Source organism: Corylus avellana, chromosome 1, assembly GCF_965113065.1.
Source record: "Corylus avellana chromosome 1, dhCorAvel1.hap1.2, whole genome shotgun sequence".
Classification (NCBI taxonomy): domain Eukaryota; kingdom Viridiplantae; phylum Streptophyta; class Magnoliopsida; order Fagales; family Betulaceae; genus Corylus; species Corylus avellana.
Genome location: NC_142490.1, coordinates 46,520,359 through 46,547,124, shown reverse-complemented (window position 1 = coordinate 46,547,124; position 26,766 = coordinate 46,520,359). Strand labels below are relative to the sequence as shown.

Sequence of the window (26,766 nt, the reverse complement as noted above, 5' to 3'; positions counted from 1 at the left end):
TTCAAACTTGTCATAATTCATTAATTTTATATTAAATTTGTGTTGGATCTGTGAATTGTGTAGAAAACTGAAGTATTAAGCAAGGTGAGGCTTCAAGTAAGGAAGTCTAGGTTCAATGAAATGTTAGGCGAAGGTGACTTTGACTTCCTGGAATATTGGTGACAAAGCAAAACCAAGCATGAGACAAAGCATGACGACAGTGATAACCCGTGCTATGTAGCCTTTGTTGCTTCATCAAAATAAATAAACATAAGCTCTCCAACCCATCAATCATGGTGGGAATATAGCATATCCCAAAACCTCAAAAACCAAATAAATCCTTCTCATCCAAACCCCACAATTTCCCATCTCCTTTTCCTCTTCCCAAGATGATATTCCAACAGCCAAAGAGGAACCTTTACCACCCAATCACACTCCTAGCCTTCCATGCTCTGCTCTTCTTCTCTCTCAAAGCTCACGCCAAGTGCAAAAATGGCTGCCACCATGCCTTAGCCTCATACTATGTGTGGCAAGGCTCAAACCTCACTTACATTGGCGACTTCTTTGGGCAAAGCATCCCAGAAATTCTCAATTACAATCCTAACATCACCAGCCCAGATATCATCAAAACTGGCACAAGAATCAATGTGCCCTTCTCCTGTGATTGCCTCAACGGTGACTTCTTGGGGCATACCTTTTCTTACATAACCCAGTTTGGTGATACTTATGATAGGGTGGCTCAGTATTATTTTGCTAACCTCACCACCGAGGACTGGGTGCAGAAGGTGAACACTTACCCACCCACTCGGATACCGGACTATGTTCCTATTAATGTCACGGTTAACTGCTCGTGTGGCGACCGACATGTGTCGAAGGATTACGGGTTGTTCATGACGTACCCGCTCCGGCCCGGTGAGAATTTGTCCTACGTGGCAGCGGAGTCCGGTGTGCCGGCCGCGTTGCTAGAGTTGTACAACCCGGGGTCCAATTTTAGTGCTGGGACCGGGCTGGTCTATGTGCCGGCAAGAGGTTAGTAATTTGGTATTCAAAGTCGTATTATTATATTAGTAGAAAAGAGTTTGTGATTTCTTTATAGAAAAACTAAAAACTAATAATTAAATGATTGAATTTCTTAGTAATAGCCACAATTATAAGAGGCTCTCGATTGAGCCCACTTGTCTAAACACGATTGTTGCCCGTCCAAATTTAATAATTAAGTAAACTCAGCATTAGAGATGGATTTAGGGAAGACTGACAGTGACCTTTGTCTCCTCAAATTACAAAAAAAAAAAAAAAAAATTAAGATAAAAAAATAATAATTTAAGGTATTTTTTATCAATTGATCCTCCTCAAAAATTTTTTAGCCATGGGGGACCCATATTTTATATTTGAAGTTGAATTATTATATTAGTAGAAAATAATTTATGACATTTTTATGGAAAACTATAATTAAACGATGGTGATTTTTTATAATTGCTTGTTCCTCGAGCAAGCAATTGAAAGACTCTCGGTAAACCCCACTTGCTTGAATAAGTGGACCCTATCAGGAGACTCTTACAATTATAATAGGCAGCTGCAATCCGTCTGGATTCAATGAGTAATTTTGTTTTTTTTCTCTATGGGAGGTTATATGAGGGTGACTTTGGCCAGTGGCAAAAAAGACTGGCGTAAAACAATGAGAAAAATATTGTTTAGTCTCATTCATTGTTGTTCTCTTGGCTGGCAATTTGCCATTTGGTCACGTACACAGTCAAGGAAAACATGGTAGCAGTCTAAGCTGGCATCGTCAACACGGTATCTATGGTCCAAAGTCCTACCCCTTTAAGGGGTTGTATGTTTCTATACTCCGAAGAGTAAAATAAAAAAGAAAAAGAAAAAAGGGGGATCCTCTGTAATTGGGATTGTCTGTCTGTGCAATGGGGCAAACAATTATGGTCCCAAGTCCTATCCCTTCTAAGGGGTTGTAAATTTTCTATACCACGAGAAAAAAAAAAATGGATCGGAATACCCTGAAATTTTCTATGGTCCAAAAATGGATTGGACAGGCCTCTAGCAAAAAATAATTTGATTATTGGATCATTTATCGTCCTTTCTTTGAAAAACTCAATTGGTTTGTCACATTCTTATCATTGAAAAGTTTGGTTTTTGTGACAAGTTAATGAATTAACATTTCAAGGTGGTAGTGGTAGCCTCCTTTAGTTGCTGCAAATCACTGTCAAGGTTGTGGCATGGCCCTTTATGGTCAATAAAGAATGATGAAATTCCATGAGGATCCAACCTACTAGTGACATATTGCTGTTATTATTGTATGTTCAATAATAATGTATGTATTGTATGGGGGCTCCACTTTTACTAACTCTTTCTAGAAAACTTAGTATTTTAGTTAGTCCTATAATTGTTCTGATGTCTTCTTTGATTATCGTTAATCTGCCCTATTAGTTTTGTGATGTCAGTATTCATTTTCAATTCAATAAGTTCACTTTCCATTATAGCATGTTGTGTTGACATTTTTGTCACTAGTAAGATGATTGTATAGATATTTTGTTGTAAAACAAAACAATGCGGCCGATTTTTTTGTTATCAAGCTTTAGCATCTTAGTCTCTAATCTTATTCATCAAAAAAAAAAAAAAATCATACTCTTTAAAGCATCAGTAGTGTATTAAAATGTTAAACCAGAAGTTTGAGTTAGTAGGTGAAGAGGTTCAACTCTCATATAAACAGACCACATTAAGCCTAAAACCCAACTAATATGGAAGTTTTTCATATTCTTTCTCACATCTATGCCAAATTGATATAAAAGTAAAGAAAACAATTACTGGTGTTATTCTATGTTCCTCTCATATGTGACCTCAATGAGTGAAACCCAACAAGTGTTCAAGCTTAGAATCATTATTTTGATATTATGGTAATTACCATTTGTGTCAAGAAAAACTAGATTAGTGGAAAAGAGTGAATGAAATAATTAAACTATTATTCTAAGAAAGTTAAAAAGTGTCTTAGGTATTGAATTTGGCCAAGAAGAAATGGTTTTGATCAAGGGAATATTGCCTGCAATCTAATTGAATTTGAAGCTTGTGTAGACATTAACAAGTTTATCCTCTCACGTGTGGTGGAAACGTTGCTTGCAATCATTCTGAAGTTTTGCCTTTCTTATTTTGCAGATCAAAACGGAAAATATCCATCGCTAAAGTAAGTCATATCATCTTGACACGCTCTCAAATTGCAATGAATGTTATATCATTCATTTATGCTTGAAACACTTCTTCAACTTGACTGACAATTACATCCCGTTGTCCTTTTTTTGCAGAGCAGGTATTTGGGCCTTCTCTAAAATTTGTTTTGTCAAAGTAATAATTAAGCGATTAAATTTACCTTTTCCTATGAGCTTAAGCTTTTGGGATAAGTGGTGATTTAATATGGTATCATAGCCAAAGGTCTTGAGTTCGAACCTTAACTTCGTCAATTCACCCCATTTCAATTAAATATTTCACGTGTTGGGCATCACATAAGCCCACACGTGAAGGAAGAGTGTTAAAGTAATAATTAAGTGATTAAATTTACCTCTTCCTATAAGCTTAAGCTTATGGGACAAGTAGTAATTTAACATGCTTTAATGTTGCTTATTTTTCTTCACTTTTGGTGTATGAGATCAAACTTGATATGCCAAGATGGGCCTTTATTTAATTTCAAGCTTACACAGTGAGGCATTTTAAGCAGGCATTTCAGGTGGAGTCATTGCTGGCATATCAGTTGCAGTAGTTGCTGGAGCTTCAATTCTGGCATTTTGTGTATATGCTGGGGTTTATAGAAGGAAGAAGGTTGTGGAGGAATCATTTTTTCCTGCAGCGTCTGAAGACCAGTATGTTCAACAGAGACATGGTAATCCTTCTGGTTTGATGGACCATCTCATGGTTATTTGGAAAGTGTCACTCATCTGAATTAGTACAGAAATGAGTAACTGTCATGAGTTGTAAAACATATTTTTGGTTTATGCTTTTTGTCTATCTTTCCATGCTTTGATATTTATCCTTCACATGTGTTATCTCAACTGATGAGCATTCTGAATTTGGAAGAACGGCTACTTCTTAAGCAGGATCTGTGAGACCCATAAAGAACTTTTTGTGATGTAAATGAGTTTACACCTTCATTAATTTTAGAACACACATTTTGACACGTGCTTAGTCTTTGGTGGCCTATTTGACACCATGCACGAAACATCCAATCCATAATAGTATTTTATAAGCCAGTGTGCCTCTAGATTAAATGCCTTCACCTGAGCTAGGCGACTCCCTGGGTGCATACTGCTTTATTGCCTTCTTGTTCTTGGATACCAGCCCTTGCCTAGGCCTTAATGGTGGAAATAGCTATAGTTTAGCCAATCTTTGGCTATGAATATGGTTTAGCTACATCAGGGCTCATTTCACTGACCCACTAACTCTTCTGTTAATGTTTCAAAATAATTGTAAGGTTTCAATGGAAAGGCAATTAATCATTGCAGAAATGTCTATCAGGGACAGCTTATAATTGCAAGATCATGGTTCTCTCATAATTTGCCTTATTTTAAGAAATATATTTAGCGAGTTCTCTCTTGCAACAATGTAGACCATTAGATGTCAAATTTGAATTATGGAAGTTTTGGTAATTGATATGACTATCCATTGAAATAGGTGCTGGAAGTACCCCAGAGAAAATTTCAGAAGCAGCCCTTCTTGTTGGCGGTGCTTCGCCAGGGCTTACAGGTATTACTGTGGACAAATCAGTTGAGTTCTCATATGAAGAGCTTGCAAAGGCCACTAATGACTTCAGCTTGGATAATAAGATTGGACAAGGTGGCTTTGGAGCCGTTTACTATGCTGAACTAAGAGGAGAGGTTTGTTGTCCTGCTGTTATATTTCATAAACCAATTCCCATTTACACTCAAACCATTAATGTGACACGAGTCCTATTGCCCTGAAATCACCACAGTAAGAGCAAAAGGTCCACAGACAATCACAGTAAATTCTCTGGGCATTTTTGAAGCAGACAGCCATACTGTCAGAACTAAAAAGATTCTAATCATATAAACTCAAACCATTGTATGTCATATTAGTCTTCTTTGGGAATTCAAAAACCATGTATTTTTGGGTTGCTCATTGCTTCTGCTTGTTTGAACCTTTTCTAATCCATACTTTGATCCTCATCCCTTCTGTGCAACATTGAGTGGCTGACTCTTTCCTCCTATCATGCAGAAAGCTGCAATTAAGAAGATGGATACACAAGCATCAAAAGAATTTCTTGCTGAGCTGAAGGTTTTAACACATGTTCATCACTTGAACCTGGTATTATGTTTTTCCCTGTTATTATATTCTTCACTTTAATCTTTTTTCCTGGTAGGTTTAACATGGTAAAATTCAAAATAAATTTGACAGTTGGCCTAGGCAGTATGCTAACTTGATTATAGCAGGTTGTACATTATAAGTAGAATCTGTTATGTTCTTGGCGAGACCCAATTTGGGGTGGGGGCGCTAGATTGGGCCAGCCTAGTTGGCCAAGGCAGTATTCCATTAGTTCTATAGCTTTTGGCATATCGATTAGGTACCTAACATTAATATCAAGGCAGGCACCACGTCACCTATTTGAATCTTGGAGGGGCAACCTATTAAAAAAAAAGGCTACCTAATATCTAAGTGAAGCCGCTACAAAAGTGGAAAGGGTTTCAAGATCTAAAGTGAAAGCTGCCATATAGTGGGTCATCGTGGACGTCATCATGAAAGCATGGTGGATTGTTATGTTATTGGTGAGGGCTTTGGAGTTTTAGCGGTTTGATATTGTAGCAAAAATTGATTGATGAAAAATAAGAATTTTTTTTTGAAAAAGTGAAAAAGTAGGATTTTTTTTAACAAAAAAAAAAAAAGTGAAAAAGTAAGAATGTTTGGTATGAAAAATTGAAAAAAATTTGTTTTGTAGTGATTTTTTTATTTGAATAGTAATAAAAAGTAATTGATGTAATGTAAAAAGTAAAAGAATGTTGGAAAAATGAAAAAAGTGAGATGAATAGTATTGAAACGGAATCGTTTACCAAACGCAGCCTGGGATATGGCTGCTAGATTGAACCAGCCTAGTATGGGAGTATGGGATAGGTTTAAGGACCTAATTTTCTGCATTCCATCAACTCTGAAGTTTTTGGCATATCGGTTAGGTACCTAACAGACTCAGTCAAAAAGTTCATCTTCATTCATGATTGATGGATTTGATGCCTCAGAAGAAAAACTCGATTCAACTTTGGCACTGGAGATAAATATTAGAAACTTTTTGTCAAACGTGCATTTTGGTTAAGCCTGCATTTGCTCTATGCGATTGCCTAGTTACTATCAAGTTGTTTATTTTTGTCCAAATAACACTTGCATTGTTTAATTGTCTTATAGTGACTGAGTGGTTCTATGTCAAAACTTCATGCAGGTTCGCTTAATAGGATATTGTGTTGAAGGCTCTCTATTCCTTGTGTATGAGTACATCGAGAATGGCAACTTAAGTCAACATCTGCGTCGCTCAGAGAGGGAACCATTGCCATGGTCAACTAGAGTTCAAATTGCACTAGATTCAGCTAGAGGACTTGAATATATCCATGAACATACCGTTCCAGTCTATATCCACCGTGATATTAAATCAGCAAATATATTAATAGACAAGAACTTCCGTGGAAAGGTAGTAAAATGTCTGTATTGATATGGTAGACTCTGAAATCACTTTTATTAATCTAAGTTTTGTGCAGGTTGCAGATTTTGGGCTAGCAAAACTGACTGAATATGGAAGTTCTTCGTTGCAAACCCGTCTTGCGGGTACATTTGGATACATGCCTCCAGAGTAAGAATTTATGTTTTTTTTTTATTCCTTTCTTTTAATACTTCATTTCATTATTTTCCCAGTCTTTTAAACAGCAATCGTGCATTTTCATTTTACAAATTTGTGTTAAGAGTGAATTTGGCCCTGCAATTTCGCTAGTTAAAAGCACGTTTAAACTAAATCACAGAAAGTGTCCCATTTGAGAGTGCGATTGAATACGTGAAAAAGTCACGTTTTGAAGTCCTAGGCAAGGGAGTGCAGTTTTAAAAAGGCACAATTTTAAAGACAGAACTACGATTTTACCAAACGTTTAACCACATTTTTAAAATTCACGTTTTTATTAATTGTGTTTTTGTTTTCAAACTACGCGGTTTAAAACCCCTAAACCAAAAAGACATAACTGTTTTGGACTCTTGACATTTGCTTGATTCTATATCTTATCTTTCTAATCTTATATTACATGTTGACAGAAAAGGTTATAGAATCCCTTAGTGCATTTTCCATACTAACATGCTTGAACATTTCTTTTGCTAATTTTTTAGAGAAGGTAGCTTTTGATCAGCAGCAGTGTTTGGCTGTAAGAATAGCTTTGTCTTGTTAATCTTAATCAAACACAGAATAAGGGGCAGATCTATTCACACAATCCTTTAAATTGAATAAAATAAAATAATATAAGCTCAATTCATGTTGCCTCCATTATGAGCCTAAATTTTGAACATGTATTTCGGTATATACCAAGCTAGATACCCCTGACAGGAAAACTACATGTGCAAATATGTTTCTTTGTTCTCTCTTATATATATATATATATATGATTTTAACCAAAACACAGTTAAGCTGAATGCAGCATTTCGTGTGCAGATATGCTCAATATGGTGATGTTTCCCTCAAGGTAGATGTATATGCTTTTGGAGTTGTCCTCTATGAACTAATATCTGGTAAAGATGCCATTGTCAAGACAAATGATATCGTTTCCGAATCAACGGGACTTGTTTCCTTGGTTATTTCCTCTGCACTACCTCTACTTACAACTTATGAATATTCTCCTAAACTCACTTTATGAGAATTGACCCAAATTGTATCCCCTGATTTGATGCAGTTTGAAGATGTTTTTAGCCAGCCTGATCCAAAAGAAGATCTTCTTAAACTTGTAGACCCCAGGCTTGGAAATAATTGCCCATTCGACTCGGTCAACAAGGTTATTTCTCATTCCAATAAATATGAAAATTTTGAACTTTTAATATTGGGTTCGTTTGATAAAACTTTTTAAGTAGTTTTTTTTTTTTTTGCTTTAGTTGAAAAAATGTTCTAATATGACATAAAAGTAAAAGTGATTTTGAATGTTTTGTGTTTTGAGTTGTTTGTTAATACTTTTGCGTTTTACTAAAAAACAAAAACTTTTTAAAAAAGCGTTATCAGATGAGACGAATGTCTTAAAAGCTACTAATTAAGGCTGATTTTGGTTTGCAGATGGCACACCTTGCCAAAGCTTGCACACAAGAAAATCCTCAACTAAGACCAACCATGAGGTCTATTGTGGTTGCACTAATGACACTTTCATCTTCAACCGAGGATTGGGATGTTGGTGCTTTCTATGAAAATCAAGTTCTAGTCCATCTAATGTCAGGAAGGTAGCTCATGGGGCCTCATGCTCATTAGCAATGCCTTGACAAGTGCCTCATGAAGACAAAGTCCTAGCTTTTGTTTCGGATATGTCTGTAATCAGTAAGAGAGTGAGTAATGCTACTCTTTACAACCATTTTACACCGACTAACATGGTGTATTTTAAGTGGCTTTTCATGTCAGCCACCCAAAAAAGACAGAAGGAGAGCCACTTAAAACATACACCGTCAACAAGTATGAAATGAATACAAAGAATAGCATTACTCAATCAGTACATATCAGTCACAAAGTACCATAGAAGATTTGAGAGAAGCAAGGGAGCGTAGAAAAGCAGATGTTTTGTGGTAGTTCATGTTAAACTATTTCATTTTCTGCAGATTTTTCAGTGCTACCATTCATTATGAGCGCTTTACCCTAATGTATACATATTAACTTCATGTTGTTAGAAAAAAAATACATTAATTCCATGCTGAGGCATAAGGATGTTCCCAGTACTTCTTCAACTTGTCCCATTCTTCCTACTATCTGAATCCATGCATCTGAGTGATGGTGGCATTGAAATCTTAATATTTTCATCTTGGAGGAAACCATCAGGGAAGCACAAATGCAAACTAACAATAAAAGCATTCTAGAATAAAGATTCTTTGCAATTGCCTGGACAAAAAAGGTTATTCTAAGTGGCCGGTGTGTTCGGTCAGTCAATTGCAACATTTCACATAAGCGTTGTTGATGCACAGTTTTCTGAGGGGTGACGTGGCACACCTGCTTGGGATCTACTACGGTGTCCGAGGAGTAGTCAGACCGCTAAAGATCTGCTACGGTGTCCAAGGATGAGTCATAATGCAAAATGAACAAACATAAAAAGGATTAAGACTACCGGCGTTTATTTTGGTGGGAAAGCTCCAATGCCTAAGTTAGTATTTTGAAGGAAGAAAGTATAAGCAACAAAGAGTTAGAAAGCAAGAGTTCGATTCTTCCTCAAACACCGTAGCAGATCCCAGCATGTACTACCGGTGCTTATTTTGGCGGGAAAGCTTCAATGCCTAAGTTAGTATTTTGAAGGAAGAAAGTATAAGCAACAAAGAGTTAGAAAGCAAGAGTTCGATTCTTCCTTAGACACCGTAGCAGATCCCAGCGTGTATGCCACGTTACCCCTCAAAAAACTTTGCATCAACAAGCGTCAAGTGAAATGTCATGTCAACTTATAAAAAACAAATAATAAAAATTGTAATACGCGTAACAACACTTTGACAATATTATAAGCATTTCTTTTGTCCATGGCAAGATATTGGGAGGGTGTGTGGGTGACATTTCTTAATGCATATCATTTTCTCCAAAGATAAAGTGATCTTTTTGTCACAAATGGTGCAGAAATAAAAGGGAAACAAATATTATATGAAAGTGTATGATGTTACGTTTAATGTGCCATCATCATTTGCAGGGGATCGAGTCCGCTCTCTTGTGGTAGCTTGGGCCCTTTCTTTACATCCATTATTGAAGATGTCAATTCAAACACGTTACATAGCCCATGCTTTGGTTGATGCCACGTATAGAAAGTTGTCTATCTCCATTCCATCACCATTTCAATTCAACAAGATTACATAATTGGTCCCACATATCTTTAATAGCAATTTAATGAAGAAGGTGCTGGAGAAGGAAAAAAAAATGCTGTTAAAGGTAATATAATTTTATTTTTATTTTTTAAATTATTGTGTCAATTTATAATTAAATAAAAAAATTGATTTATCAATTTAATTAGTTTAGTGATCGAAATATCAACCATAGACTCTTAAGTCTTAATTATTTAACTAATTATAAATTTATAAATGGCTAAGAGCATTAATATTTGGCTCAGTAAATTTTTTTATTTATTTTAAGCTAAAAAATCATCTTTTAATTTTAATTTTAATTACTAAATTTTTTAAAGCACTAGCCATCTTCCACTTTTAGCTAAAATGGCTAACCAAAACTTTTAAAAAGCCCTCCCTTCCGATTAGGAATTATGATCATTTTCGGTAGGGGTGTCAACCCGGTCCGGTTTCCCGGTTTTTGGCCTAAAACCGGAACCGGAACCGGGGTACCCCGGTTCTCAATTTTGAGAAACCGGAACCGGAACCGGGACCCCGGTTAACCGGGGTCCCGGTTACCGGCCGGTTCCGGTATTACCCGGTCCGGTAACCGGTTTTTTTAAAAAATTGATTTTTGGGCTTATTTTAGGTATTGGGCCTAAAATAAGCCAATTTTTTTTCATAAGTTGGCCCATTTTTTAAAAAATCTATTAGTTTCTTTGTCTAAATTAAAGGGGCTTTGTTGTGATTGTTCCAAATAATTAAAAAAAAAAACCTTAAAAAGTCCAAAAATTCTAAAAAATCATTATTTTTGCCTATTTGGGCCTTAGAAATAAAAATTTAATTTTTTAAAATACCCTAAACCTAAACCTAAGTGTAAAAAATATTAATATATATAATATATATATTAATATATAAATATAATAATATATAAATATTATTAAATAAAATGGAAACCCGGTTCCGGTATTCCCGGTAAAAACCGGGTACCAAAAACCGGTACCGGAACCGGGGTACCCGGTTTTTAGATTTTTCAAACCGGAACCGGAACCGGGACCCCGGTTTCCCGGTTTCCGGTTTCCCGGTTTCCCGGTTTTCCGGTTCCGGTTCCGGTTCCCCGGTAATTTTTGACACCCCTAATTTTCGGTCTATTTAAACGGAAGAATATCCAGTTAGTTATATTGGAAGAGTATTTTTGTCATCTCAAAAGTGAAAAGACACAAATACCACTCAAATATATTTAACCTGGATACTCTTCGATTCAAATGGAAGAGTATTTTGTTTTCTCACCATATTTTCTTCCTCTCTCTCTCTCTCTCTCTCCAGTAGTGGATCAGTGATGCTTGCCGCCCAACTTCTCTCTTTCAGCTGAAGCTTGCCTCCGTGCCGCCTCTCTTAGTCGTTCAAGGTAAACTCTCTCTCTATCTCTACCTTTATTTTAACTATCAACTTTCATTATTTTATTTTTTTGCTAGCCAAATACAATTACATTTTTACTCAAATATATATTATGGCCGGCTAAAATAAAGGAATATAAATGTTCTAAGCCAATTTATAACAAAATCAGGGAAAAGTTGTTGAAAATCATTTTCCAAAAATAAATAAATCAATGAAGACGGACAACATGGGGTACATGCAGGACCATCAATGGTGTCTTCTTCTATTGCATCCAATTGAATCCAACGAACTTAACAATATAAAAAATAGAGTCCAACGATTTGCCATCCCACAATCCAGAGAATTTGTGATTGTCTGAGACTGACTTAGCTAGCCTCACATGTCCAATTGGCATCCATTAAGATAATCACAACATGAATATTATTATGAAGCACAAAAATCTTTTTCTCTGGTCCTGAAATTTTGTGTGGACGGCATGCCCTTAGTCAACTAATCATGATGTGTCTCATTTTCTTCCATTTTGTCTAGATATTAAATTGTGAATGAGTGCTTGGTTGAAATGTTTAAAGGTTTTTTTTTTTTTTTTTTTTTAATTAACATATAAATATATTCACTTATTATGTGAATCATTAAATAATTAAATTTATTTATAAAATTTTATTAATTTGTTCACTAATATTGTGGGACATGACACTATTGTCCCGTGAAAAACACTGTAGATGCCATTTGATGTTGGTTATATATAGGGCTTCTGATGTGGGTGCTTTTTTATTTTATTTTTTTAAGATTTTTCCTAAACATAAAGAAATGAATGGGCTATAGGAAATCTGCTGCTAATGCTCTAAGTAAACGTTGTAGGCTTTATTTGTAATGAGTTTTAAGAGTGTTTTTTTTCTTTTTGGATAGAGTTTTGGAAGAACTTCCTTCAATCTAGTATATAAAAATAACATGTGTCTATTTTTTTAATAACATATAAAATGCACATGAATTTTTAATATTATTTACTTTAACTGTGTCATCACTATTAAAAAATATATGCATCTCACATGTTCAAATGACAAATGTCATTTTTATATACTGAGTTGAAGGAAGTTCCTTCAATCCAATTTGGTGAAAAAGTTTTTATGTTTAGATTGTCTATTAAAATATTTCTGTTTTGGGAGGAGAAAATAAAAGATTGGAAAACAAAAATTAATGAAAGACAAAGAAAAAAAGTCGGATATTTTTGTCTTTAACGAAAACCCAAAAGAAGAAAATCTGTTTGTCAATTTCTCAAAATGCCTTTTTTTATGAGAGTCCACAGTCCTTCGTGTTAACTTCTCATTCGCCTGTTATGCCCTGAAGTCACAGCGGCGCCGCTCTCCATCGTGTTCATCCGTCAAGCAATGTAGGCTGTCTCCACTTCCAACCACCCCTACGCCCTACGCAACCAACGCGATGTCCACGCGGCCAACCCCCGAAACGTCACCGCACCTTTATCCATATTCATGGCCCATTCCCCCAAGCTTCACAAGTCACAACCACGCGTGAAAACTTCACAATGGCAAACACCCACTTGAAAATCTTGAAAATATTTAAAAATATTTTATGTTGCGTTTATTTTAAAGAATAATGACTTTAAAGTTGGAAAGATATTCTAAATTCTTTTTTTAAAAGTTAATTTTTAAATGATGTGTTACAATCTTATGAAGTTTATTATTTTAGAAAGTATGTCACTAATTCATAGGATGATGACACATCATTTGAAAATCAATTTTTAAAAATAAAATCTTGAGATGTCTAGCATTTCTCCTCAAAATAATATTGAAATTATTTGGATAGTACAAAAATATTTTTCTATAACAATTGAAAATCAATAGGAATTCACTCAAAATTGAATGTCATTTTAGGATTGACAAATTGAGTGTCATTTTTCATTAATTAGTATTTTCATCCTTACCAAATACTAAAAAATGAAAAAAAAAAAAAAAAAATTACGTAAAGAGAAACATAGCATAAATTATTAAAATAAATAAATACTAATATAATAAAACTCAACTATTTAATACAATATCTTAAAAATTATGGTTAATTACCATTTTGTTAGAATATATTGTGATATTATGGGAATATATTAGTATTGATTGTAATTGATAAAATCAAGTTAGAATTAAATATATCTGATTTGATCTTATCAATCATATCATTTTGTATTATCTCTCATTTCTATAAATAAGGACCATTTGTATTGTAAAATATTTATTGAATAAAAGCATATTGTAGCCCTTAGGGCTAATATATTCCCATAGTATCACAATATATTCTAACACCTTTTAGTACCTAAGTTTTTACTTTTTTATTTTTTTCTCATCTAAGTTTCAATTTGTATCACATATGGTATTGGACTTATGGGTAAATACTAATTTACTACCTCTATCAGCCAAATTAATGAATTTAATGGGAGTGGTTTCGGCCACCCTTACTGCCCATCTAAGGTGCACGGTTGAACCACTTTTAAGGCCCTTGGAGGTAGTTCGGCTAACTTAAATGGCCAAAAAATGATGGCCAAAACCATCTCCAAAGGCATTGGAGTGGTAGGGGATGGTCGAATTCACTCTAGATTGGTTACAAGGGTGACCGAAACCACCTAAATTGCAGTTTGTTAGTTTGGCTAATGAAATAGTGATGGAGGTATTAAACTGATATTTACTCATAAGTCAAGTACCATTAGTGATATGAATAGAAACCTAAGTATGAAAAAATAAAAAAAGTGAGAACCTATGTAATTAACCTTAAAAATTATAAGAATTTTAGTGGAGCAATCAGCCATCTACTCGCACCTCATCTAAATCACATTTGCCCACGCACTCCACCCTCCACAACCGCGCGTGAACCAAAACCTCACCACGGATAACCCACGCAAAAAAAAAAGAAAAAAAAAAAGAAAAGAAAAGAAAAGTAGCCGTTGGTACCCACGTGGCACATTGCCGACACCGAAGGAAATCAGTATATTAGTATATTACTCCCCCACTTGAAGTACGGCTTTTTTCTAATTAAAATCTGATAGCTGAAGAAAACCCGAAAATTGTAATCGTCAACAAAACCCAACCTCTCTGGCACTCACTTCTCAACGAACACTGCTTTTTTCCATTTGCCATTTCCAAACGAAAGCATCTCTCTGTTGAATCCAATCCCAAAGCGGTACCAAATTCCACCTTTTGGACTACCTTTCTTTCTGATTTCTTATTATTGATAGCGTAGCGACGTTGTTTTCCTTGGAAGGAGTGGAGGAATATCTTGTTGTTCTTGCTTCGGTTGAATCGGTTGGGTTTCGCAAGCGATCCAAACACTCCGTTATTCAGTTTCAGATCGCGAGCTTCCCTTCTCTCTCTGTCTCTCTCCATCTCTGGAAGTGGAAGCGTCGTCTCCAGCTTGATACGGAGGTGTGAACTTCTTAAACGATGCGTTTTGTTTGTTTCTACTTTTGATTGGTTATGATAATGTGTGTATGCGCGTGAAAGTTTGGTGGTTGTGTTGGATATGTTTGATCTGAAATGGTGGATCGAACTGCCTTTGATTGAATGGTTTTTGTTGTGCTCCGGCTGTGTTAGTTTCTAGGGAAAGTATTTTCCGGGAAAGTTGTTGTTGTTTTTTTTTTTTTTTTTTCTCGGGAAAAAAGCTAAACTTTACTTGTAAAGAATAAGGTTCCTATCCTGATGGTCGTAAGAAGAATATTTCTCTGAAAGGTTTAGTTACTTGTAGAAGCTGTAAGTGTTGTGTTTAATAATGAGCATTGGAATGATATTTTTGATCTGTGGCTTTGATTGAGTAGTTTTATTGTCCTCCGGTTGTGTTAGTTTCTAGAGAAACTATTTTCCGGGAACATTTTTTTTTTTTTTTTTTTTTCTCTCAGGAAAAACATAAAAAACTTTATTTGTAAAGAATAAGGTTCTTATCCTGATGGTCGAAAGAAGAATATTTCTCTTAAAAAGTCTTTTTTTTTTTTTTTTTTTGGGTACGAATATCTCTCTTAAAAGTTTAGTGACTTGGAGCAGCAGTGTTGTGTTTAACAATAAGCATCGGAATGATATTTTTGATCTGCAGCTTTGATTTAGTAGTTTTATTGTCCTCCGGCTGTGTTAGTTTCTAGGGAAACTATTTTCCAGGAACCTCCTTTTTTTTTTTTTTTTCTCAGGAAAAACATAAACTTTATTTGTAAAGAATAAGGTTCTTATCCTGATAGTCGTAAGAAGAATATTTCTCTTAAAAAGTCCTTTTTTTTTTGGTACGAATATCTCTCTTAAAAGTTTAGTTACTTGTAGAAGCTGTGTTGTGTTTAACAAATAAGCATCAGAATGATATTTTTGATCTGCAGCTTTGATTGAGTAGTTTTATTGTCCTCCGGCTGTGTTAGTTTCTAGGGAAACTATTTCGGGAAAAGTTTCTTCCAGGAAAGGAAAAATCCTCAGGATCAAAAGATGAATAGTTATTTATTTCTCTTGTAGTAGGTGAGTTATAGATCTGTTTATTATCTTAAGTCTAATTACTTTTGGTTTCGTTGGACTAGCAGTGTCAAATTTAGAAACTATGTTGTACTTAGTAATGAGCATTGGAATGATAATTTGAAGCCAGAACGTTGATGGTATGTTTGGTTGTCTCAGTGGGAATTGAATTGGGTACACTTGTGGTTTGGAAAGTACAATTTTGTCATTTTGGATGGGAACTGGTGGTGTTGGATTTGTTTTGCAAGATTTCATGGGATGACACTTATTCAGATATTGATTATATATGTTTTGTTACTGGCTTTGGCTGTGTAAAATGGTCTCTTTGATGGTGATGATGTATGCTATGTAAGATTCAGAAAAAAAAGGGGCAATATATTAAGGCCTAAATGCACGGTATATTGTTTTAATTGGACATGGCACTTGGATTTGAAGTTTCATTTCTAAGATGTTTTAAAACCAATAAAGTTGGTTTTGCAAAGTGCCATTTTGGTTTATATTACTTCCTCATGTATATGTTTCTATTTTTTTTTTTACAGGGAAATACTTTTTTTTTTCCAGGAAGATATATAAATGGCTTCACTTAAAGATATTGGAGTGGCAGCAGCTATTAACATTTTCAGTGCATTCATTTTCTTATTGGCGTTTGCTATTTTAAGGCTTCAACCTTTCAATGATAGAGTGTACTTCCCGAAATGGTATCTTAAGGGTTTAAGAACGGATCCAACTCACTCTGGAGCATTTGTACGCAAGTTCGTCAATCTGGACTTCAGGTCATATATAAGATTTTTGAATTGGATACCAGATGCACTGAGAATGCCGGAACCTGAACTCATTGACCATGCTGGACTGGATTCTGCTGTTTACTTGCGGATTTACTTGATAGGGTATGTAGCAAATGTTGTCAAATTTGTCTTAGAAGAATGTTTATGTGAGTGCTGTATGTAATATATTATTACTGTGCTAATTCTCTGTAACTATTCATGCAGACTTAAGATCTTTGTTCCTGTAGCCTTCCTTGCATGGGCTGTCCTGGTGCCGGTTAACTGGACGAATAGCACTTTAGAGCTAGCCAAGATAAATAATGTAACTTCTACCGACATCGATAAGCTCTCTATTTCAAATATCCCAATTGGATCACAAAGGTTTGAAATATAGCTTTTTTACCAAATTATCAGTGATTCTGAGGTCTTTCTATTTCAACTTATTATGCTTTCAGTTGTATTAATGCTATTTTCAGTTGACGACTCCAAAATATGATTTTTAGCAATTTCAACCCTGATACTGTTCATGTTTTGCTTTCTCTTTATACTCTGAGCATAATAATCTTATTAAGTCCTGGATCGCAGGTTTTGGGGTCATATAGTGATGGCTTATGCCATTACCTTTTGGGCATGCTATGTGTTGTTTAAGGAGTATGCAAAAGTTGCGTCAATGCGGTTACAGTTTCTTGCATCAGAAAGACGACGTCCAGATCAATTTACGGTGACAAAAAATCTGTCTAAATAATTAGTTCAGATTATTTTTTATTTTTTAATTATGAGAGATATGATGAACCGTTCTTTGACTTTGATTCAATAAGAGCAGATGCTTGACTTATTTATAGACACCCACTAGTGACCCTTTTCTTTCTTATTCTTGTGAATAATAAAATAAAAATCTGGGAGTTCCATTGGTGCCTTAGTTTGATCTCCAAATATTTAAGAGTTTGGTGGCTTCTTTTCTGTCACATGGTTTGGCGTTTTGGGTGCTGTGGATGCTTTTTATTTTTATTTTTTTATTCTCTGAACAAGTGAAGCATTAAAATTATGATTTCTAGGTCATATGGTGTTTGTGATATATCACTCTTCAATCTTTTTCTGGGACATCTGCAATCATGTTAATGTTTTGTTGTACACTAACAATAAATTAGCAACTCTCTTAGTCCTTCAAGGGGTTGCTATGACAATTTTTATGTCAAGTGTTATGATAGTTTCTAATGTTAAATTATATAATAGAATAATTTTTTGATTCCCTGTCCTGATGCAAACTTATCTTATGAATTTTGATTGTTCTCAGGTCCTTGCCAGAAATGTTCCACCTGACCCTGATGAATCTGTAAGTGAGCTTGTGGAGCACTTTTTTCTAGTCAATCATCCGGATCACTATCTTACTCATCAGGTTGGTTCTCACTCAACATAGTATATATTCTGAAATTTTTTGGCTGAAAACCAATGATGTCATGGACTCTGATTTGGGTTAAGAGCCATGAACTCCTGTTCTGCGGAAAACTCATTTGTTTGTGTAGCAGGCCATGAGGACTTAATGTTGCTAATGGGTTTACTATTTTAGGGATCTATGGTTCCTGAGCAAAAATTAAGTTATGCAATCATCGTTGTTTATTACTATGCACTTCAGTTATCATAAGTGATTATGTATTTACTGACTTACAATGTATTCTCTGCGATATGCAGGTTGTATATAATGCAAACAAGCTTGCCAAATTGGTCAAGAAAAAGAAAAAGCTGCAGAACTGGCTTGTTTACTACAAAAATAAATATTCAAGAAATAGCACTAAGAGGCCCTTCATGAAGGTACTTCACTGCAATCTGATTGGTCTTTATTAGCCTCTCATCAACATTCAAATTTGCTACTTTTTTTTGAACCTCAACTTGTGCATGCATTCTGTCTTCCAGACTGGTTTTCTTGGGCTTTGGGGAAAGAAAGTGGACGCAATTGAACATCACGAGTCTGAAGTTGAGACACTGTCAAAAGAAGTAAGTACCACTCCTTCAAGGTTTTTTTTTTTTTTTTTAACGTAATGTAAGATTGTGAATATTTGTTTTGGTGACTTTCCCGTGAGCATTTCCTGCCCCTTTCCCCCACCAACAAAAAAAAAAAAAAAAAGAAAAAGAAAAAGTTCCAGTATGATCATATACTTTATATCATCATGTTTTAAAGTAAGGTAAAACACCATTGCCAAGATACTATTTTAAATTGTAAAAGTAGGCATGTTGCGTCAAAATCTAGGCCTCCTCATTCATAATGATTAGTGGCTGACTTTTACTAATTTTTACCCCATTGATACCATGAGCAACATTTTACTGTCAAAAACCTTAGCCAAGCTGTTCAGTGCTCTATTTGACCTGCTTGTTGGCCTTACCTCACTAATGCAATCTTAATATTATTGAAAGACCCTTAAATACAAATTCCGCTTTCTTCAAAGGATGCTAGAAGTGAGCAAGCTCAACCATGACCCACCAAAAGTATTCCTAGTATCATGTTTCTCCTATGATGGTGGGTCCCAGTGGTCCTCTAATGGGGGCCTACTTGGACATTTTTCTTTTCAGTTTTATGTTTTTTCCTTTTCCTGGAGGACTTTTTTTATTTAAGGCGTTGGTTGTCATCATCCACGGTCCTCTCCATTAAAAATTATAGGGATGTTTTTTTCTAGGAAAAGATATATCACTATAGTATCTTGTTGAGGTTTCAACAAAATATGCATATGATTTATCATTTTGGAGGGACTCCTATTCTAATTTTAGACCATCAAAGCGAATTTTTGTCTGTCCTTAACTATTTTCTAAATGCTGATGTTAATGGGGCTTTTTACTGGACTTTTATTGTGAATTCATGTTGCATTTGTAGGTCCACTTATATTTTAAGTTAAAATTTGCTGCATTTTACAATGCTGCTTTTTTTTTTTTTTGTCTGCAATGTGATACACTTCAAGGTCTAATATTATTGAAATGGATCACCTCTTCTTCAGATAGCTGCAGAAAGGGAAAGGGTTGCAGATGATCCAAAATCTATCATGCCTGCAGCATTTGTTTCTTTCAAAAGTCGTTGGGGTGCTGCTGTTTGTGCCCAAACTCAACAATCCAGAAACCCAACTATTTGGTTAACAGAGTGGGCTCCAGAGCCACGCGATGTATATTGGCCAAACCTAGCTATTCCATATGTTTCTCTCTCAGTTAGAAGGCTAATTATAGCTGTTGCATTCTTCTTCTTGACCTTCTTTTTCATGATCCCCATTGCATTGGTACAATCTCTTGCAAGTCTTGAGGGCATTGAGAAAGCGGCACCATTCTTGAAGCCTGTTATTCAAAAGTGAGGCTTGCTCTCATCCTCTGGCCTCGCAACTCAGTAATTAGTCTGATATGCTACAAATTACTTATAATTCTCTGTTTCATAATGCAGGTCCTTCGTTAATGCACTCATCACAGGTTTTCTACCTGGGATTGTGTTGAAGCTATTCCTTATCTTTCTGCCAGCCATATTGATGATCATGTCTAAATTTGAAGGATTTATATCTCTATCATCTCTAGAAAGGAGATCAGCCTCTAGATATTATCTTTTCAACTTTGTGAATGTTTTCCTCGGGAGCATAATTACTGGAAGTGCATTCGAACAGCTAGATTCATTTATTCACCAATCAGCAAACGAGTATGTTATTCTCAAAGATGCACTACTCCCTTTGTTGTTCAGTATGTCTGTTTTTGGCAATGCAAATATATTTGTATGTGTTGGTAGCTGGTGTTCTATAGATCTGTATAGGTTTGCCCTGCATTAAATAGTTATAATGTGAACCTAAGAATTTATAGGAAAATTTTATGCCAAAGTATGAAGTCTGTTGATATCCCTTTTATCAAAATTGATCACTTTTGTCCAGGAAATTGCAACTTTTATGTATGACTATGAACTTCCAAATAAAAATTCTGGAGAAGCATAGAGGCTGAAGATGATATTCTATAATTATTTAGTTGGAGAAATCATATTATAGAGTTCCTATCAAGAATTTGAGTGGTGTTTAATGAGGAAAGTGTATAAAATGGAATGGAGTGATGTCATTAGGAATGGATGAAGTAGGACATCTTGTAACCAAATGACTGAGTATCTTGGTGGGCATTATTTGCTTCTTTTAGTGGATGAGCACTAGGCTCTCTATACTTATTTTGTGGGTGTGGTTTGCTTTCTATATATGGACCATGTCTTGGATTGTCTCTTGCAGTTCATACTTTTTTTGGCATTTTCTTATAACCATCAAAATGCTGAAAACCTTTAACTGTACCTTCAATATTATTACATGATCTATGATAATCATATCAGGCATTTCCATTCCTAATGTGATTCATCTACCGAGCTTACATAATTTGAGCTAGATAATGGCTTCACACCACCTTCTTTGAGACTTGGATTTCATAAAATTAAGTATATTTGTTTCTCTTTTTGGCAGCATTCCTAAAACAATTGGTGTGGCGATTCCAATCAAAGCAACTTTCTTCATAACTTATATTATGGTTGATGGATGGGCTGGTATAGCTGGGGAAATTTTAATGTTGAAGCCTCTTATAATTTACCACTTGAAGAATTTCTTCTTGGTGAAGACAGAAAAGGATAGGGAAGAGGCGATGGATCCTGGAAGTCTTGGTTTCAACACAGGAGAACCTCGTATACAGTTTTATTTTTTGTTGGGCCTCGTATATGCTACAGTGACACCTGTTATCCTTCCTTTCATAATCATTTTCTTCGGCCTTGCTTATGTTGTGTTCCGTCATCAGGTACGAAGTTGTGTTTTTCACTATACAATTTGTTGTGTAAAGGACAATCTAGGATTTAAGTAGGCTTGCTTGTGGTTATGGCAGTATCATTCCTATGATTACTTGATTAGGTTGCAACTTTTATAGGTCTGTGCAAAGAAATCTATAGGGCCAACATAAACTTTGTTAAGATGCGCGCGTGCACACTCACACTGTTTTATTTTACTTTGATATTTTAAATTTGTTGCTACTTTAAGAAAAATTTCTAGGGATGTGTACATTCAGTGCTTCATGTCCAGTTATTTTGCCCTAGTGAAACCAGCAAACACTCCTTAAGGTGTGTGTTTCTGCATATAGTCCGTTATATGAGAACATTGAGAAGTTAACTTCAGCGAAGGTTTGCTGAACTATAATGTGAACACCCAGTCCAAAGGTTTGATGAGGAGCAAAGACTTGGAAACTTGCATGGGGAAATAAGGAGATTACTTTTTCAAGTTCTTTGAAGTGGTTGCCTTGTTAATTTATGAAGTCAAAAGAAGGTAGATGACTAGATGTACTTTATGTGAAACGCTGCCATTCTCCCCAAAAATTTATAGCTGTCAATCAATTTATTAGATCAGTATACTGAAACCCGTGTTTTAGCTATTAGATTCTGCTTTTTTTTTTTCAATTTGTGCAAGCATTAATGTAAGCAATTTTTTATTAATTAACATAACTTAGATGATGTTCTTAAGTTTGAGATCTTACAACAAAATCATACATCCTAGGAATAGAAGTCCTGGAACAACTGTGTTTGAGCTCAAATAGGGTATGAAAAACAATTTTCTCTCAATTCTTTAGATAGGATTAGCTGTTTAAGGGATTATATCTGATGGTGGCAATTTTTTTTTTTTTTTTTTTTACCACAATTAGTTGGCAAAGAATCACAGAGCCAACCCTAATGAGTTGGGATTATGGCTTAGGTGAGTTCAATTGAGTAGCATAATAAATATTATAAAAGAAATAGACATAAACAGAACTAGGAGATTAAGCAAAAGATTGAGAGGAAAAGGAAAAAAGAAACGAGAGAAAAAGGATTAAAAGGAAACAGAAAAGAGAAGAATGACAAAAAGTTGCTCCAAAATTCCAGCCATTTGTAAGGTGCAGTAAGAGTCTTCTCTTTTTTTCTTATAGATACATATAAATAATGTCATGTTTACACCACTAGTTACTTATCAAAAAAAAAAAATGTTTACACCACTAGTTATGGTTGTGTAAAACGCTAGTTAAATGTGCATCACTAATTCCTTTATAGGGTGAAACCTTGGTTTTTTATGGTTACTTCTTTAAATAGCTAAATTTAAACCTATGGGTGAGGAACCTACATTTGTGTCCCAAGGAAACATTTTTCTGACTTGTGTCTGATATGATTTAAGGAAAATTTTCAAAAATCTTTTGAAGAGTTTGTTTCTTAAGATGTTGGTGTCTACAGTCTTTCCTGGATATGGATTTTTAATTAATTTTCTTCATGGGGACTAATTTTGTTTGTCAGATCTCTCTATGTGGTCTACCCAAATATGTTTGTTTTCAAATATTTTTTCCATATTTAGCATCACTATACACAATGTCATAGACTCATTAAGATATCTTTCTTTTTTAGTTGTTTCTTAAACACTCCTTACTTCTGAAAATGCAGGTCATAAATGTTTATAACCAAGAGTATGAGAGTGCTGCAGCATTTTGGCCTGATGTCCACGGGCGTGTTATAACTGCATTGGTGATTTCTCAAATACTTCTTATGGGATTGTTGAGCACAAAAAAGGCTGCCCAGTCAACACCATTTCTCATTGCTCTTCCAGTTCTAACCATATGGTTCCATAGGTTCTGCAAAGGTCGTTATGAACCAGCATTTATTAGATACCCATTACAGGTTTGTTGGAACTTACAACATGCATAGTTGATGTCTCTTATTTCTTTATTTTTATTTTTTCTGGTCATTTGAAGTCTCTTATTATTTCAAATAACTGCATGCATATGGACGGAAACTTACTGGTTTGTCTGTCATCATTGTGGTGATTTACATTTTTGATTATTTCCCAAATTAATCATTATATGACAGTGTTGACTACATAACACATATGATTGCTCGGTTCATTATGCTTACTGGTTTGTCTGTCATCATTGTGGTGATTTACATTTTTGATTATTTCCCAAATTAATCATTATATGACAGTGTTGACTACATAATACATATGATTGCTCGGTTCATTATGCTTAATGTCACGCTTTGGCTTTTGATTTGAAAGATGCCCGTGTCTACATGAATGCATCTGTAGTGAATGTTTTTGTGCATTGTTTTAGCCATATGTTACTAAAATTATATTAAATTTTCTTTGAGTTGTTTTAGCCAAATGCACGATGCAACTTAAACAATTAAGACGTACATTGGGTTGAAACAGTAGAGTAATTCTATTTGTCACCTTTGATCACCCCCAATCCCATGAGGCATGGTCTCCACAACCAATGGTGATAATTAGAATTACACGAAGTGGTATATGTTTTCGGCTATGAAGCTGTAATCTAGTTGAGTTGCCAAGTAGATGTGTGTCACTGTTTTTTTTTTTTTTCATGTCAGGAGTTTATTGTGTCAAACCATGTTCTATAGCCCTTAACCTCATAATTTTTACAAGACATTATCAAACTCTGGTCCAGCTTTTGATGGCTTCTGAAATTGAATGTCTATTTCTATTTACTGGAGAAAAAGGAGCTAAACCTGGTTACTGTTCATATTGGTTAGAATTATGTCATGACAGTGGGCTTGAGTTTCTCTCTGTACTCTGTGTGCAAGAGAATGCGTTGTGGAATATTGAAAGAAATCCTTTATACTTTTCCTGTGACATCCACTCTATGAAGCTGTGTGCAAGAGAATGCCCCCTTTTATTTTTTTTTATTTTTAAACTATTATTTCATTTGTGTTTAGGAAGCAATGATGAAAGATACTCTAGAACGTGCAAGGGAACCAAACCTGAACTTAAAAGGCTATCTTCAAAATGCATATATACATCCGATTTTTAAAGCTTGCGAAGATGATGAAGATGAGGAGGAGGTTCTTAATGAAAAGTGGGAGAATGAGAGTGTGATTGTACCCACAAAGCGCCAATCCCGAAGGAATACACCGATTCCCAGTAAAGTTAGTGGAGGATCCTCCCCATCTCTGCCCGAGACTGTTCAAGAACTTCCACAGCCCTAATTTTCAGCATGAAACTTTGCGTCTTACACACGCCTTCACAGAACTATACCAATGGAACAGGGTGGCACTGTAAAGTAAACAGCCCAAATCTACACCCAGAGAGACTTCAGCAACTCCAGCAACAAAACAAGATCATGTTTTTTCTGGCAGTCGGTTGCAAGGTGCGCATGTAATGACTTATTTGATAATTCTAGTGTAAATCCATGTGTTATTGCTTAGTGTTGGTAGGATAAGGTTACAGTTCATGTCCATTTTGTGACTTAACAATATGAAATGTAAATCTCTGTGATACATCCAAATGAGAGGATATTGTTCCGGGTTATTTTGACTGCCAATTCTCCTTGATCAAATACCCCCGGCCCCTCCATTCATCTTCACCCCCACCCTCTTTTCTATTTTAATGAATCTTTATATTAACATCAGTGGTGGTAGCGGTTCAATGGTTTCAGGGTAATCTCCAAGTGGCTGTTTCTTCAAAAACACCGCTAATTAATGAAAATAGAATGACAAGTACAAGAGACCCATCCTAGGTGGTCCTAAGAATATAAAGTATTGGGCATTTTCCAAATAAGAAAATTAACAGTTTGTTTATTTAATACGTGAAAATATATATCAAACTAGAAACAAGGAATTTGCAAAAGATAATAAAGTTTCGTCATAACTCCTAATGAAACAATTTATAGTTGGCAAGCACCTTAAAGGCCAAAACCAATCGTAATACGATTGAGAAATGCTATATACGCTCTCAAGTCCACTCCTAAATTTACTCATGTGGCGAGAAAATCACCATTGGATCTTTTAGACGAATCACTATAGGAATTTATTAGGGCCGGCTCGGTATATTTTGAGGTCTAAGATGAAAAGTTTAAGTGGACTTTTTTATTTTTTATTTTTATTTTTATATATATATATATATATATATAAATATTAATTAAATAATATTTGTTCTAATATTAATATTATATTTTGATTTTAAAGTCATTCTTATCGCTTTTTGGAATTCAAAATTTATTGCTGTCCGAAATTTTGGCTGCTCAATGCTCCTCACAAATCCAAAAAAATATCTACCCACAACCTTCAAGAATGGAACGTTTAAGATTGGATTTTATTTAATAACGTCTTTATTATTATTTTGTTTCCTTTATTAATTGCTATAATTTTTTACGCCTTATTTATTTCAGAATATTAGAGAATCAAATGATACTAATGCCTTTTTTTACATTAAGTAGGGGCTTTAACTAAAGCATATATATATTGACGGCAGTTAGGTATTTCATTTTTTTTTTATCGAAATTATTTTATTAGGATTCATTAATTGGGGGCTTTTTTAAAAAAAAAAAAAAGAAAAAAGAAAAAAGAAATTACTTATTTTCTATGATTATGGGGCCTTATTTAAAGAATATGGACGATAATAAAAGCTTTAATTTTTTTTTTAATATGAATTTTTTTTATTAATATTTATTAATTGGGCACCCTAGGTGGCCGCCAAATCTGCGTTAGGGTTGAGCTGACCCTGGAATTAATGATGATTTTCATGCTACATCAGAGAAAGTGGACTTAGGAGCGTGTAGCATTTCTCAAATCATTTTCAAACTTAGCTAATGTGCAATAACAAAAAATTGACTAGGAGATGATACATAGTTGTCCAAAATCCCTATTTATAAGCATTTCTTTTCCATGACAAGATATTTGGAGGTTGTATGGATAAGATTTCTTAATCCATATCATTTTCCCCAAAAAGTAAAGCAATCTTTTGTCACAAATAGTGCACAAATAGAAGAGGACACAGCCAATGCTTTGCTTGATGCCACGTATACAAAGCTGTCCATCTACATTCATCACCATTTCAATTCAACGCGATTACATTGGTCCCACATATCTTTAACGTCAATTTAAAAAAATATGATGTAAAGGATATTGTAATTTTTATTTTAATTATTTTTATAAATTTGTGTGTCAATTTATAGTTAATCAAATAATCAAAAAAAAAATTAATTCATTAATTTAATTAATTAGTGATTGAAATATCAATTATATACTTTTAATCATCTTTATCAATTATAAGCTTTAACGATTATTAAAATATTTTTTCTTTTTCAAAGCACATATATTTCAAAGTCATGTGCATATCTTATGTAAAGAAATT

General features: G+C 34.7%; 2 protein-coding genes across 5 annotated transcripts; both read left to right on the top strand.

Moving 5' to 3' along the window:
• The first annotated feature begins 239 nt into the window (after positions 1–239).
• On the top strand, positions 240–8,928 carry LOC132171920 (chitin elicitor receptor kinase 1). 3 transcript variants are annotated; one of them, XM_059583334.2, is made up of 10 exons: positions 240–1,008; positions 3,142–3,169; positions 3,693–3,859; positions 4,648–4,850; positions 5,209–5,298; positions 6,419–6,664; positions 6,732–6,823; positions 7,664–7,694; positions 7,902–8,000; positions 8,273–8,928. In XM_059583334.2, the coding sequence occupies exons 1-10, from the start codon at positions 369–371 to the stop codon at positions 8,435–8,437; spliced, it is 1,761 nt and encodes a 586-aa protein (XP_059439317.2). In that variant the 5' UTR covers positions 240–368; the 3' UTR covers positions 8,438–8,928. The 3 variants fall into 3 exon arrangements, with proteins under 3 accessions (XP_059439317.2, XP_059439316.2, XP_059439318.2); XM_059583333.2 differs by having other exon boundaries at positions 7,664–7,802; XM_059583335.2 differs by lacking the exon at positions 8,273–8,928 and having other exon boundaries at positions 7,664–7,740; positions 7,902–7,991.
• Positions 8,929–14,429: 5,501 nt separating this feature from the next.
• On the top strand, positions 14,430–24,957 carry LOC132170649 (hyperosmolality-gated Ca2+ permeable channel 1.2). 2 transcript variants are annotated; one of them, XM_088512270.1, is made up of 12 exons: positions 14,430–14,813; positions 16,434–16,759; positions 16,862–17,017; positions 17,222–17,357; positions 17,931–18,032; positions 18,326–18,445; positions 18,548–18,628; positions 19,621–19,961; positions 20,052–20,297; positions 21,088–21,412; positions 23,067–23,300; positions 24,351–24,957. In XM_088512270.1, exons 2-12 carry the CDS (start codon positions 16,446–16,448, stop codon positions 24,618–24,620), a joined length of 2,325 nt encoding a protein of 774 aa, XP_088368396.1. In that variant the 5' UTR covers positions 14,430–14,813; positions 16,434–16,445; the 3' UTR covers positions 24,621–24,957. The 2 variants fall into 2 exon arrangements, with proteins under 2 accessions (XP_088368396.1, XP_059437687.2); XM_059581704.2 differs by having other exon boundaries at positions 16,412–16,759.
• The last annotated feature ends 1,809 nt before the right edge of the window (positions 24,958–26,766 follow it).